Below are 13,919 nucleotides of genomic sequence, written 5' to 3'. Positions count from 1 at the left end.
GCTTCAGGGAGCTAAAATCAACAAAGGGGGTGGCTTTACATCAAGGAGTATTTCAGGCAGGACTTCACGGAGGGTTCCAGTAAGAAATGGTGCACCTAAGTTATTGTTCTTATTGGAACAAGGAGGTTAGCCTGGCCTCTGATTGATACATGGCTAGATTTACCTCGCTGCACCTTCTCTGTGAGTGACTGCAGTGTGACCTAGAGGAATGAGTCCCCTAGACGGGGGAGGAGGCAAATGAGTACAAAACAAATCTGGTCTATTTCTTGTTTTGACCCACTCCATCTATCTTTTACATCTTTGGCTGGCAGCAGACGGTGCAGAAGGACTGCATGCCATCCACATCTCATGGCTGCTCGGCAGAAGATGGTACAGTACGACTGCTAGCCATCCTCATCTCTTGCCTGCCCGGCAGAAGATGGTACAATACGACTGCTAGCAATCCATATCGCCTGCCTGCTCACCATAAGACAGTTCAATAGGACTGACTGCAGGACTAAAGAGAATGACCTGGTCAGGTCACTCCAAATTTAGTCCCTGCACCCATGTCTGCCCAGGCGCTCCCAGCCGACGTGGCCAGGAGCACCTCGGACATGGCGAGGACAGCTACCAGTCGTACTGCACCGTCTGCTGCCAGAAGGCAATGGGTTGCTGCTACTGTGTAGCAATGCCGTACCGGGTCTGCCAGCACCCAGGAGACATACGGTGACAGTTACCTGAGCGGGCTCCATGCTTGCCGTGGTATGGTGTCTGCACAGGTAACTCAGGAAAAAAGGCGCAAAACGATTGTCTGCCCTTGCTTTCACGGAGGGAGGGAGGGAAGGGGGGCCTGACGATATGTACCCAGAACCACCCGCGACAATGTTTTAGCCCCATCAGGCATTGGGATCTCAACCCAGAATTCCAATGGGCAGCGGAGAGTGCGGGAACTGTGGGATAGCTACCCACAGTGTAACACTCTGGAAGTCGACTCTAGACTCGGTACTGTGGAAGCACTCCGCCGAGTTAATGCACTTAGAGCATTTTCTGTGGGGACACACACACTTGAATATATAAAACCAATTTCTAAAAAACCGACTTCTATAAATTCGACCTTATTCCATAGTGTAGACATACCCTTAGAACTTAGTAAGTAATCTAGCTAGATATGCATTAGATTCTGTTTGTTTAAATGGCTGAGAAAATAAGCTGTGCTGAATGGAATGGATATTCCTGTTTTTGTGTCTTTTTGTAACTTAAGGTTTTGCCTAGAGGGATTCTCTATGTTTTGAATCTAATTACCCTGTAAGGTATTTACCATCCTGATTTCTCAGAGGTGATTCTTTTACTTTTTCTTCTATTAAAATTCTTGTTTTAAGAACCTGATTGCTTTTTCATTGTTCTTAAGATCCAAGGGTTTGGGTCTGTGCTCACCTATGTAAATTGGTGAGGATTTTTATCAAGCCTTCCCCAGGAAACGGGGTGTAGGGTTTGGGGAGGATTTTGGGGGGAAAGACATTTCCAAGCGGGCTCTTTCCCGGTTATATATCTGTTAGATGCTTGGTGGTGGCAGCAATAAAGTCCAAGGGAAAAAGGAAAATAGTTTGTACCTTGGGAAAGTTTAACCTAAGCTGGTAAAAATAAGCTTAGGAGGTTTTCATGCAGGTCCCCACATCTGTACCTGTTCAGAGTTCAGAGTGGGGAAGGAACCTTGACAGGGGTCCTTTCAGGTTAATGTTGAGTTACCTTGAGTTACCTTCAGACAGTGCAAGAAAACTTGCACTGCAGTTGCCTACGCTGTGCTTACTTGGAGTGTTAATAGGACTTATTTCCCATTGCTGTCAATCCAGCATTTTTAACCATAATATAATATCTTTAAAATACTGCATTTTATTCCTGGTTTACAAGCATTTTTATTCCTGGTTTATTTTACTTGAGTCTCCAATTTTTTTAATACTCTCTCAAAAACCTGAAAAGACTAATCTTGCTTTTTCTGTTGGAAAAAAAAATCCCCTTTATGTTTCCAGTACAGCTTGAAATTAACATAACTTTAGGTATACTTTGTGCATCAGTCTAATGGATGACAGCCCAGCTCTGGAAGTAAGATTTGATATTTCATTTAATGCTTTGCACTTACAGGGAGCTTGATATTTTCAAAATGCTGTAAAATTAATAATCCTCACAGCTCCCCCATAGATATAGGTATTTAAGTATTATAATTTTCATTTTACCAGTGGCAGAACAGAGACACTAAAAGCCTGATCTCAAATCCACTGAAGTCAGTGTAAAGACTCATACTGAGTTCAGAAAGAAAAGGAGTACTTGTGGCACTTTAGAGACTAACAGATTTATTGGGGCATAAGCTTTCGTGAGCTGTAGCTGCATATGACACAAACAGACAAGGCGAAGCTGTAGCTCACGAAAGCTTATGCTCCAATAAATTGGTTAGTCTCTAAGGTGCCACAAGTACTCCTTTTCTTTTTGCGGATACAGGCTAACACGGCTGCTATTCTGAAACCTGTCATAATGAGTTCAGTGGACTTCGGAACAGAAGCCCCTAGTGTCTGGAATCAAGGCTACGCAGCAAGCCAGGCGCAGAACCAGGGAAAGTGTCCCTCACATCAGCACCAAGCTCAGTCCACTAGACTAAGCTGTAAAGTGCAAGCAGTGCAGCATAAATTTTCATCTAGCTCCTTGAAACAACACCAATTAATGTAAACATCTCATATGCAAACTAAATTTATTATAGATGGGACAGGTAGCACCATCTATTATTAAGACTGGCCAACACTTCCAATTATAAAATACCCATTACAAAAATCATGTACACATTTCAGTTGCTTAGAACTTTTCCAAATATATAGAAAGCAGGGCTTTCCCTGTAACCTTACAAAAGTTCAACATAGCTTCATTGCTAAGTGTAAGCAGGTCGACACTGACCCTGAAAACAAGGTTGTGAAGTTTTTCTTTTAAAGATCCTCCAATGAACTACTTCAAAATTTCTGCTTTTGCCAGAACTTTCCAAAACAATGGTATGTTGGCAACAGGTTTCTCTGAAACGCCAATTTTAACGTAGACATTTTATTGCAAAAATAATTCGTAGCATAATACAATACACAATGAAGAGCAAAGAGCAAAATGATGGAGCTTTTATGAGATTTTTATTTATCCTTGTAACCTGTGCTTTTTATTTCCCAGACCTGCAGTAGGAACTGCCAGTCATACAACTTGCAGTGAATATTTTCTCATTAGTATTGTTCTAGCCACACTTGCTGCTACTGAACTTATGTGCTCTGCGTTGCATTGCATAGAGACAGAAACTGCTGTTACCACTTCAGTTTGACATTTATTGGATACTTTGGCCTGCTCCAATTACTATAGCTGTTATCCAGTTAAAATGCCCAGTAATGTTTCTCTTCTTTGCCAAGGAACACATAATCTAAGATTCTCCACACTTAGTTGGCAGACACTATAATGCTGGGACCTATAGAAAGCTCTAAGAATAACAGGTAGATAAAGGTTAGTCATCCGCCTAGAACATTATTCATATTTACTCCTCTTCAGTCTCACCGAGAACTTTGCAAACATGATATTAGGTTTCTTGCCCAAAGTAATCTCTTTTTCCAATATCTTTCCTTTTGGTGGATGTCAATATTTCAAAAACTCATTAGCAGTTTTAGCAAAATGCTGCAACTGTCGGAAGATGCCCCTGATATTATTGTCTAACCAGAAGTGAAGCAGCATCTAGCTAAGCGCAGTGGTAAACATTATGTGCACATTTTTCAAGCCTAGATCTGTTTTGTTTTTTAAATTGAGGCTGATCATCTGGCATAAAATGCTTTACTCACATATTGGTGGCAATGTGTGTTTTAATGATCAAGACGTTACTCCAGATGTATGTTACAGGTGTAAGAATTGTGGATGTGGACCTAAGCTCCTCCAGAAAGGTTTACATATTCAATGGATCCATTCTGAGGCATGTGAGCCAGTGACTCGGAAACTGTGAGAAAAGATGCTTGTTGATATTTCAGAATTTAGTTACTTTTGAAATCGATTTATTATTCATCTTTTGGCAAAGAGAGTTATGCTTTGAGTCTTAGTTCAGATGGCATTAAGACTACATACATATAATCAGTTTTACTCCAAAATATATGTTCTGCTTTATCGGTTGCCTCTCCAGGTTCACTCAGGATGTGTCTGCGGATATGAATCTTACAAGTTCGAGAGCATTTTTGCTGACCAACTGGTTTCAGACAATTTGTTGCCTTTGTCTCAGTCTGCAGTCTCAGCCTTCCACAATGGTTCACTTGTGCCTGAGACACTTGGGTCACATGCACACAGGTGGTTCAGTTTGCCATGTTGCGCCTTCGCCCTCTTCAAATGTGGCTCAGGCCAGTTTACTGTCCAACCTTTCACTGGTATTTTCCAATGCCACGGTAACAAAATTCTTAAAAGGAATTCTTTGTCTCCATCTGTTGGAGTAGGAAACAGTTCCTGTGTGGGATCTTAGGATAGTCTTAGAGGCTCTGATGGGCCCTCCGTTCAAGCCTCGACATCTTGTCCCTTTACTCTCTTGTGTCAAAAACCTACATTTGGTGGCAATAACATCCACAAGGAGAGCATGTGAGCTGCTGGCTTTGATGGCAGACCCTCCTTATATACAGTTCTCCAAAGACAAAGTGACTTTGCAGCCGCACCCCAAATTTTTGTTTAAAGTGGTCTCGGTTTCGTTGGAACCAGGCAGTTTCTTTCCCTGTTCTTTCCGAAGCTGCATTCAGCTCAGAGGAGCAGTGCCTTCACATATTAGACATCAGCTGATGTCTGGACAGGATTGACCCTTCATTGCTTCGCCTCGCCTGTTTGTGCCATATGCAGACCCTGAGAAGGGGCAAGCGGTCTCTTCACAGATGATCTCTAAAGGAGTGACATCCTGTATCAAGACTGCACATGAAATAGGTTCATATACACGCCCCTCAGTGGGAGCAAGCCCCTTTTACCAGAGTGCAAGCTATGTCAGTGGCATTCTTGAGTGACATCTCAATATTGGACATTTTCACGGCTACCACATGGTCATCAATACATATGTTTATGAATCATTATGGCATTACCATGGCATCCAGAGCAGATGCAAACTTTGGGAAGGCAGTCTTGCAGTCCTTGTTCAAGTAGACTGAGTCCCACCCCCTATGGTTACTGCTTGTGAGTCACCTAAGTGGAATTCATGGCTGCATCTACTCAAAGGAGAAGAAACAGTTACTTACTGTAACTAGTTCTTTGAGATGTGATGCAGCTGTGTATTCCATGACCCACCCTCCATGCTCTCTGCATCGGAGTTTAGTTACTGAATGATTGGTGGGAAGGAACTGAAAGGGGATTGAGGCAGTCTCAGATAGCCAGGGGAAGGGGTGTGGCCACGAGACGCGAGTGCTGCCTCCTATAGGTACTGCTAGGAAAAATTCTCCGGTTCTGTTTGGGTGTGCACCTAGTAGAATACACATCTGCTCATATCTCGCAGAACCACAGTTACAGCAGAGGCTTTGAAACAGAGCGGCCACAGTGAATGAACCCTGTTATCTAATGGCAAAAGTAAATTGTGGATCATCATCACTTAACACAGGAACTTGTCATTCGGAGTATTAATAGCCCCAAAGTGGATGTACACTGTTCGAGCAGTGAAAAGTGAGTGTTGTGTAAATGAGAATCAGACCCAATTTCTTTGTACACCATCAGCAGCTAGGGCTACTCTGACAAATGAAGGGGTTGGGAATAGCTCCCTTTTATAGACACCCAGCCAGCCAGTAGCTATAAAATCCCTTTTAGTAACTGTTCTCTAATTGCCCTACCTGTAAAGGGTTAAAAAGTCTCACTGCTATGCATAGGTAAAAGGAAGGGAGTGGGCACCTGGCCAAAAGAGCCAATGGGAAGACTAGAACTTTTTAAAATTGAAAAAAGACTCTCCTTTTGTCTGTCTGTCTGTTCTCCTGGGGAGAGGCAGACAGGGCAACAGCTATGCTGTAAGAAGCTTGGGCCAGGTATGAAAAAAATCATCAGTATCATACCTAGAAACTACTCATTTAAAACCCAGATATGTAAGTAGGTCAGGGAATGTCTAGCAAGATGCAATTAAGTTTATCCCTTTTATATCATTACGGCGTGTGGATTCCTCTGTGCTAACCCCAAGTGCTTTTGTTTTGCTTGTAACCTTTAAGCTGGATCTCAGGAAAGCTATTCTTGGTGTTTAATTCTTATCATTGCTCTTTTAAAATCTAGCAACAGCCTGAGTTCCCGGATGTATTTTCTTTCTTATTTTTTATTAATAAATTTTACCTTTTTAAGAACAGATTTTGATTTTTGTGTCGTAAGAGGTTTGTGCACATGTTGTTTAATTAGCTGGTGGAAACAGCTGATTTCCTTTTTTTTTTTTTCTTTCTGAGCTCTTCCCCAGAGAGGGGCGTAGAAGGACTTGAGAGTACCCCACAGAAAGGAATTCCCAAGTGCACCTTCCTGGGCTCTCAAAGGGGTTCTGCACTTGGGTGGTGGCAGCATCTACCAATCCAAGGTCAGAGAAAAACTGTAACCTTTGGAGTTTAATACAAGCCTGAAGTGGCCAGTGTTAATTTTTTAAATCCTTGCGGGCCCCCATCTTCTGCACTCAAAGTGCCAGAGTGGGGAATTAGCCTTGACAGCTACACATCATCTCCAAGTACAGAGGATCATTTTGAAATGTGTTTATTTTACCAAGAGTTTAAAGAGCTGAATCATAACACTGGTGAGTTTGTAGAAAATTATTTTGTATCCTTAGACTTCGTGGGCGAAAGCTTTGAACTTTTAACTGCATTAGTCTAAAATGCTGGTGAACAGGCCAGAATGTTAGTAAAGAGGAGGCCATCATATATAATACATTTTACTATGAAAAAATCCTTTGGGTTAAAAATCTAACTCCCACAAATGTGCTTAGTGGGACAACAATACCCATCTTTATAGGAATATTACATTTTTCTGTGTTGGTCGTGTAATATCCTGTTCACCTATACTCTGGATGTCCCTAAACCTCCAACTGCCTGAAGCTGAGACTGGATGACACTGGATAATTGCCCTGTTCTGTTCATTTCCTCTGAAGTGGAAAATGTCTGGCATTGGCCACCGTCAAAAGGTGGGATAATTGGTCTAGATAGACCATTGGTCTGACCCATTATTGCCATTCTTATGTTCTTATTGTCTATTTCATGATGTTGCACCAATATGTGACCCTTACAACAAAGCAAAAGTTAATAGGAATTAGAGAAGGAAAGATCAGTTGGGTCACTTTCTCTTGTTTTGCTGATTTTTTTTCCAATATACTTCCTAATGATTTCTCTAATGTAGTTCTAAATAATGCCCATGCTGGTATTTCCAGCACTGCCCTGGGGAGTTATTCTACAGTCCAATTGGCCTCATTGTTAGGAAAACTAATGCTGACTCTCAAGGAAATTATCCTCTTCTTCTCAGTTTCATCCCATTACTTCTACCGAAATACTTTGGACAGTCCAGAGCAGTTTTTATCCTCCTGAGTGTTTACATGGTTTTAAAAATGTGTTAATATATTGCACATTAAAAATACGCATTTACGGTTATAAAAATCTAAAGACAACTGAAGTCCATGGAAAGACTCCAGTTAACTTCAAGAGACCTTGGATTAAGCCCTTAGAAAATAAGGTTTTTCAAATATTCCTAACTTCAGTGACTTTTCTGATAAAGAAATGCCTTCTGTGGTCACAGTGAAATCAGAAAGTGACACACTTCTGTGTAAGCATAAGAACTTTAAAATTGTTAGCAGCATTTGACCTGAGATGACGATAGTGGTGACTTACTATGTATAAATGGATGTATTAAAAATAAATAACCCAGTAAATTAATCATCTGTTTCAAATGAGTTTTTACCATATTTACTAAAAGTAAAGTTCCAATAATCTTACCTAGCATTACTATAGGTAAGAGTTAATAAGCGTTTCATCTGAGTTCAACACAAATAGTGTTACTGCATTAACATGAATTACTACAGATTGGCTTTTGACTGGAACACCATAGCCTATGTCATTATATAAACTGTTGCTCTAGATTTGTTTTCAGCCCATGAGGATGATAAAATGTCCTGTTAGCAGTTTGAGTTCTCCTGAGATACTGAGAGTAATTCGGGGTAGATTTCTCAATATGTTATGGCTGTTTAGTTTCCATTAATTTAAAGTAAAGGGTGCTTCTTAAAGTGTTTGCAGAAAATACATGACAAAAGCAACTTGCATTAAAATGTTTTAACTGTGAGACTATTATGTTTTCACTTCAGCTGCAATTTAAGGGGAAGAGATCTGATATATCCTTACAGCTTATAGTTTTATGATCTGACACATTCTTGTTATTTATAAACTCTTTCTGCTGGGACCTGATTTGCATTATTTCTTTCGTAAACTATTTCCATGGAATTTTCTCCTTGTATTTGCATTCCCATTAAAGTGATGAAATTGCTCAGAAAGCATTTGGGTAACTACCATAGATATTCCATTCATGCAGTTCCAAATACAGCCCTTTATGTAGCAGCATGCTGTATAGTTGTTATTATTAATATATTTTCTTAGTAAAATGGTAGATGATTGCATTAGAATGACTACATTAACAGTACTTCATGCAGCAGTCAGTTTCTAACCTATTGGCCTTGCATTCGTTTTATTTATTTCCATATCTTGATGTGTCAGCCTTCAGCAAGTGCAAGTATATATCTCTATCTGTAGCTAATGGGTTTCTTCTGAGTGCCATGTGCCACCTCACTATAGAGAAGATAAATAAAGCACAGAGGATCATACCTGCCCAAGTTTATACTAACATTTAGTTTCTAATGCTGTATTTTCCTATACCCATGACACTGAATCAGCTTTCCTTGAAACAGTACTTCCTCTCTGTTACTGACGTTTCTAGAGAGAGCAGGTCAGTGGCCCCAGCAGAAGGAGGTTTTTAATGACATGTGTTTTTTTCCCCATATGCTTTGTTTGTTCCATTCTGTCAAAAGTAGAAGGACACACCTGGAGAAAAACTGTGATAGAATGAAACATCCAAGCCTCTTGGTGGTGATGCCTATGGGAATCAGTAGGTTGGTGCATGCCGGTAGATATAGCTACAAGATGATAAAACAAAGTAACATCTTTGTGTACTGTGAGGAAAAAATCATAAGAAAGCAGCGGACTCTTCTTTGATGGGCAGCCGCAGTGCAGACTGAAAGGAACAAAGAAACCAATTACAATATTGTTTGCAACAAGACATTTTAAAGTAATAATCAGCTTCTATTCATTACTATGCACCTGCAAATGTACTAACAGTAGCAGTGAAAGAAGCAAATGTGTGCTAATGAAACTGGAGGGCATTGTCTGAGCAATTCCATGATTTGATGGTGATGCAAATGCAAAGAAGGTGACCATGCAGGGGTGGATGGGAGAAGGCTATGCAATCACCAAGTGCTAGGATATTAAATATATCAAACATCATTTGCTCGGCATTTAAGGAACCACAAACTTATGCACAAGGATAGTCTTCCAGTCAATTCACCATCTTGCGTGAATATCACACACTGTACATTGCCTGAATCAAATTGAACCTTTACCCATCAGGGAGGAATGCATGAAACTGTTTATACTGTAAAAGTTTGCCAAAAAAAGGTAGGGGATGTTGTTTTTCAAGCTATTTCAGTGTACAACGTGACATTGAATGAAGCCACAAACAAAATATCAGAGGTGAGATGAGACAAGACCTGGTGTCATGTTTAACAGTTGGGAGAGCCAACCAGAAGAAATTACAAAGATTATAGCAGTTTCCTTGATCCCTCAGTCTTAATCAGGTTTGCAACCTGGGGTCTTGTTAGATTGCCAGCTGCTTCTGGATATCCATGTAGCAGCAGTTGCTAAAGATCTGTTTGTTCTTTCTGCCTGACAAGTTGATAACCATCTTTTGTGGGGGGTACTTAACTGGCCTTGGTTATCCATATGTTTGTCACCTGAAGGCCAGAAACAAATCAGAAGAAACTGAATGAGACAGGGTTACTAAACGTGCCCTTTATTCTGCACAGAGTGAATTATGGTTCCAATACAGGTACATCAGTGTTAGGAGATGAAAGGTGTCACTTAATAGCTATGTTCATCACACATGCATAACCCAGCTTTCTTAGCTTAAACCATTTGTTTAAAAGTACTCAAAAACATAAGAGTACTGAACACATGCAAATGGTGATGTAGAAATCCTTATAACTCAATTAAACTAGGGAAGAGTTAAGGTTGTTTTTCTGGCTTTAAATGTGCATTGACAATCTATCCAGTGTTTGGATTATTTTTATACCTATTTTAAGTGTGCCTATATTTCCAGGCATTCTGAAGTTGAGATTTGGGTTTGTTTTAAACTTAAACATTATGTAAACTTAACAGTAAACATTGAATTGATCTGTATGCTCAAACTTTGCCTGAGAATATATAGTGGGTTAATTCCAATTAGGAAGTATTATGTTTTATCAGCCATGTTGTTATCTTCATGTGATAGGGCATGGCTCTCTGCTCCTGTCTTCCTGAACAAATGGCTCCAACACCTCTGGTTTGTAACCACCACGGTGTAGTTTATTTGTGTTATGTTAGGGGGCTTATTCCTTCACCCACTTACTTCCCTGGTCCTTCTCGCGTGAACAGAGAGCAACAGTACTCGAAGTCCAAAGGTGCAAACAATTCGATGCTTATTGGGGTGAACTTCCAGCAAGCATGATTCCAGTTTCCTTCCTTAGTGTCCCCCTTCCCAGCTTTGACACCACAGAGCCTTACCTGTGTCCCTGTTCCCATTCCTTAGCTAAACATGATTCCAATTTCCGCACCCCCATTTGCTGTTCCCATTCCCCCCCACCCACTTCCTGATTGACTGCAGACTATATAGTAAAACTTGAGTACTGCTTAGCTATACCTTAACCAATCATTTTACTGAAATTTAACCCAATCCTAACATATTGTAACATGATTATGTAACCAATTATATCCCACCACATTAATTAGTTTACACCCAGCAAAATTAATTATACAACAGACAGAAACAATCACAGAACCAGACAGAGTTTATACAGACAAACAATAGGGAAATGGGGACTACAGTGATAGAACAACAAAGAAATGAGGATTTCACATCCCAGCTATTGATAAGTGAGTTCTTGCCAGACAGGATGCTATCAAACTAAGTTTCCTTTTACATCTTCTAGGCACTTCCCTTTCTCTGGAGGCGATAGGCATTATCAGGACAGGATTGTATTCCTAACAGCCCAATAGCACCTTATTTCAGTGTGACTAGTTTGGAATGTGAGGATCTGACCATTTGCTTCCCAGCTTATGGCTGCCTCTGCTGCTTAGCCAAAGATCTTAGCCTAAGCACAGGGCCTCAGACTGTCACAGTAAGAGAAGGCCCTTACACCAGCAGACAGTGATTTTGATTCTCTTTTATACCTCTAGAACTAGCTAAGTGATAAGAATACATCTAAATTTTTAGAGTATAGGCCTTTACAGACAGGTCTGAATATCTATATCCTAACATGTTATATCAACACCACCCTCTTACCCATCCAGCAATTCTATCATCATTCCTTTTTGCCAGACAGAAGAGAGGGCAAGGATCTCTCCACGCAGAGATCTCCCTTTACCATGGCCCTGCTGGCCTGCCCCGTCCCCACCTCTCTCTGTTTTCCTCCTCATACTTTCCTCCTGTGCTCCTTTTCTACTCTGGCAGTTAACATGCCAATTAGCAACTTAGCTCTCCCAGCCTAGTAATTATCCACTCCTTTGGAACTCAGGCTCTCTGGAGGGAACTAACTAAATTTGCAGTGACCAGAGTGCTGCTTCAGCTGCTGGTTCTCAGCACTCTGTCACAATTCATCATTCATTTCATAAACCAGCAGCATACCAAGTTTAAGAGATATAACAGTTTTTCTTTTGCATTTTTTTGGGAACCAACTGTAATAATGACAGGCCCAATAATACGTTCCAGACGGTAATTCCTGCTCTTCCTCCTCACTACTTATTGCCCACTTATACCAGTGCATCCTGTTTTTCATGCTATATGACACATCAAATGCATGAGTGTACAGCTGTATCAGAAATTTTTAACCTACACAGATGTTCAATTCTTTATACTTTTTCGTCTACAAATAAGTAATGTTTTGTCTATACTGTAGGGACACTGTCATCTTAAAAATCACATTTCTGACTGAAAATGTGGTACTACGGTAGTCAACAGTAACAGCTAAGGTTATTATAATTAAAAAGTTATTCGGGGAAGGGAGAAGAAAATATCTCCTTCAAGTTTATTTACTTTATGCATTTCACAGCACAATTGGTCATTGTAGAGTCAGTTAATTTCTGACTTGCTGAAAAGATCCTTATAAACATCAACAGGAAAACAGGAAAATCCTTACCAAAAATAATTAATGAATTGTAATTAATCAAAACATACTATTTAAAGAGTACTCTTTCAGAAAGTGGATTTAAAAAAAATCAATTCAAAAATTTCAAGTTGGTGGTGTCCCTTTAAATCTATAAAAAATAAAATACTAAACTAATTCACTGATACTAAACTATTTTACATTATGTTTTGTTATGCTTTTATATGCATGGATCATAAGCTCTATTTTGTACACTTTATTTCTGGAAATGCACAGTTTCTAAATGCATGCAGAGTGGGAGAGATGGAGATGAAGAAGCATACTTTTTCTCCAGCAATTCAAATACTTTCTCCTTAAATACTTAAATGAAGTACTATACATAGACATTGGTGTAGTCTTTAGAAGAAAATAACTTTTTCCCCCTGTTATACAAACATGTTTTCCTGGTTTTGGCACGGACCAATGCCTTACTGGTTATGTCCAAAGATTCCAGTGTAAAAACTATGTACTTTGAGTTAAAAGTTTAGCACCCCACACTTCTGGCATGAATACGCTACTGTTGCAGCACTTCCAGCTTATGGGCCTGATGCTGCACCTCTTACTCAGATGGGTAATGTTTATGTGAATTGGTTTTGATGGGACTATTCATGTGTAGCAAAGACTATTCGTCTGAAGAATTGGAGGATTGGGCCCCAAGAACACGAGTACAGTATTTAAGTGCAGAGCCGCTGGTTACTATTCCTTGGGCCACAATGTCAAACACAAAATGTCTTTGAATGGTTTTGAAATAGGCATGTACTTGAATGTAGCATTTGGCTCAAAATGTCTTTATTAAATTAAGGAACAATTCAGTTTTCTAACTTTATACTTGCTTGATCTGACATTAAAAGTTTTGAAAATATATTTGCTTGTTTTTTTCATTAAGACATTCGGATACCACATTTGTATTGAAAGGCTGCTAATTTCCCTGAACACAATTATCTAATGATTATTTTATATGGTTATTTTTCAGATGTTCAAATCAAACCAGATTCAAAACAGAAGAATTATTTTGGGCATATAATTTCTGCCCTACTCCATACTCTTGGACAACACTTCTGGGCCTTATTTTATACTTGGTTTTCTTCGCACCTGGTAAGCAAATACTTGTTTTAGCACATAGCTTTAAGTAAATAGCAAACATTTGAAGTTCTTAATGGTCAGACCACTTGAAGCTTCTCTTACTGTTCAGTCTGATTGTTATACTAAAATTGATCTTTTTTTAAATTCTCAGGAATGGGACCTATGCCCTGGACAGTAAATTCTGAAATCTATCCACTTTGGGCTAGAAGTACAGGAAATGCATGTTCATCTGGTGTAAACTGGATTTTCAATGTTCTGGTGTCACTGACATTTTTGCATACAGCAGAATACCTTACATACTATGGTAAGATGTTGTTTATGTCTTAATCTGCAGTAATAACATTTGCATTCTTACATGGCACGTAGATTTACTACAGTTTAGATCAGGGGTGGGAAA

The 13,919-nt window shown here is 39.7% G+C and overlaps 1 protein-coding gene across 1 annotated transcript in view; it reads left to right on the top strand.

The window, feature by feature from the left end:
• Positions 1-13,919, top strand: part of SLC2A13 (solute carrier family 2 member 13) — a 322,896-nt gene that overhangs the window by 300,250 nt on the left and 8,727 nt on the right. The window contains exons 8-9 of the mRNA XM_048836305.2: positions 13,413-13,534; positions 13,674-13,826. Coding sequence (XP_048692262.1) covers positions 13,413-13,534; positions 13,674-13,826 — 275 coding nt within the window. The remainder of the gene's footprint in view (positions 1-13,412; positions 13,535-13,673; positions 13,827-13,919) is intronic.

This window comes from Caretta caretta, chromosome 1 (genome assembly GCF_965140235.1).
Source record: "Caretta caretta isolate rCarCar2 chromosome 1, rCarCar1.hap1, whole genome shotgun sequence".
Classification (NCBI taxonomy): Eukaryota; Metazoa; Chordata; order Testudines; family Cheloniidae; genus Caretta; species Caretta caretta.
Note: the sequence above shows the minus strand (reverse complement) of the source record. Positions and strands in the feature narration are given on the sequence as shown.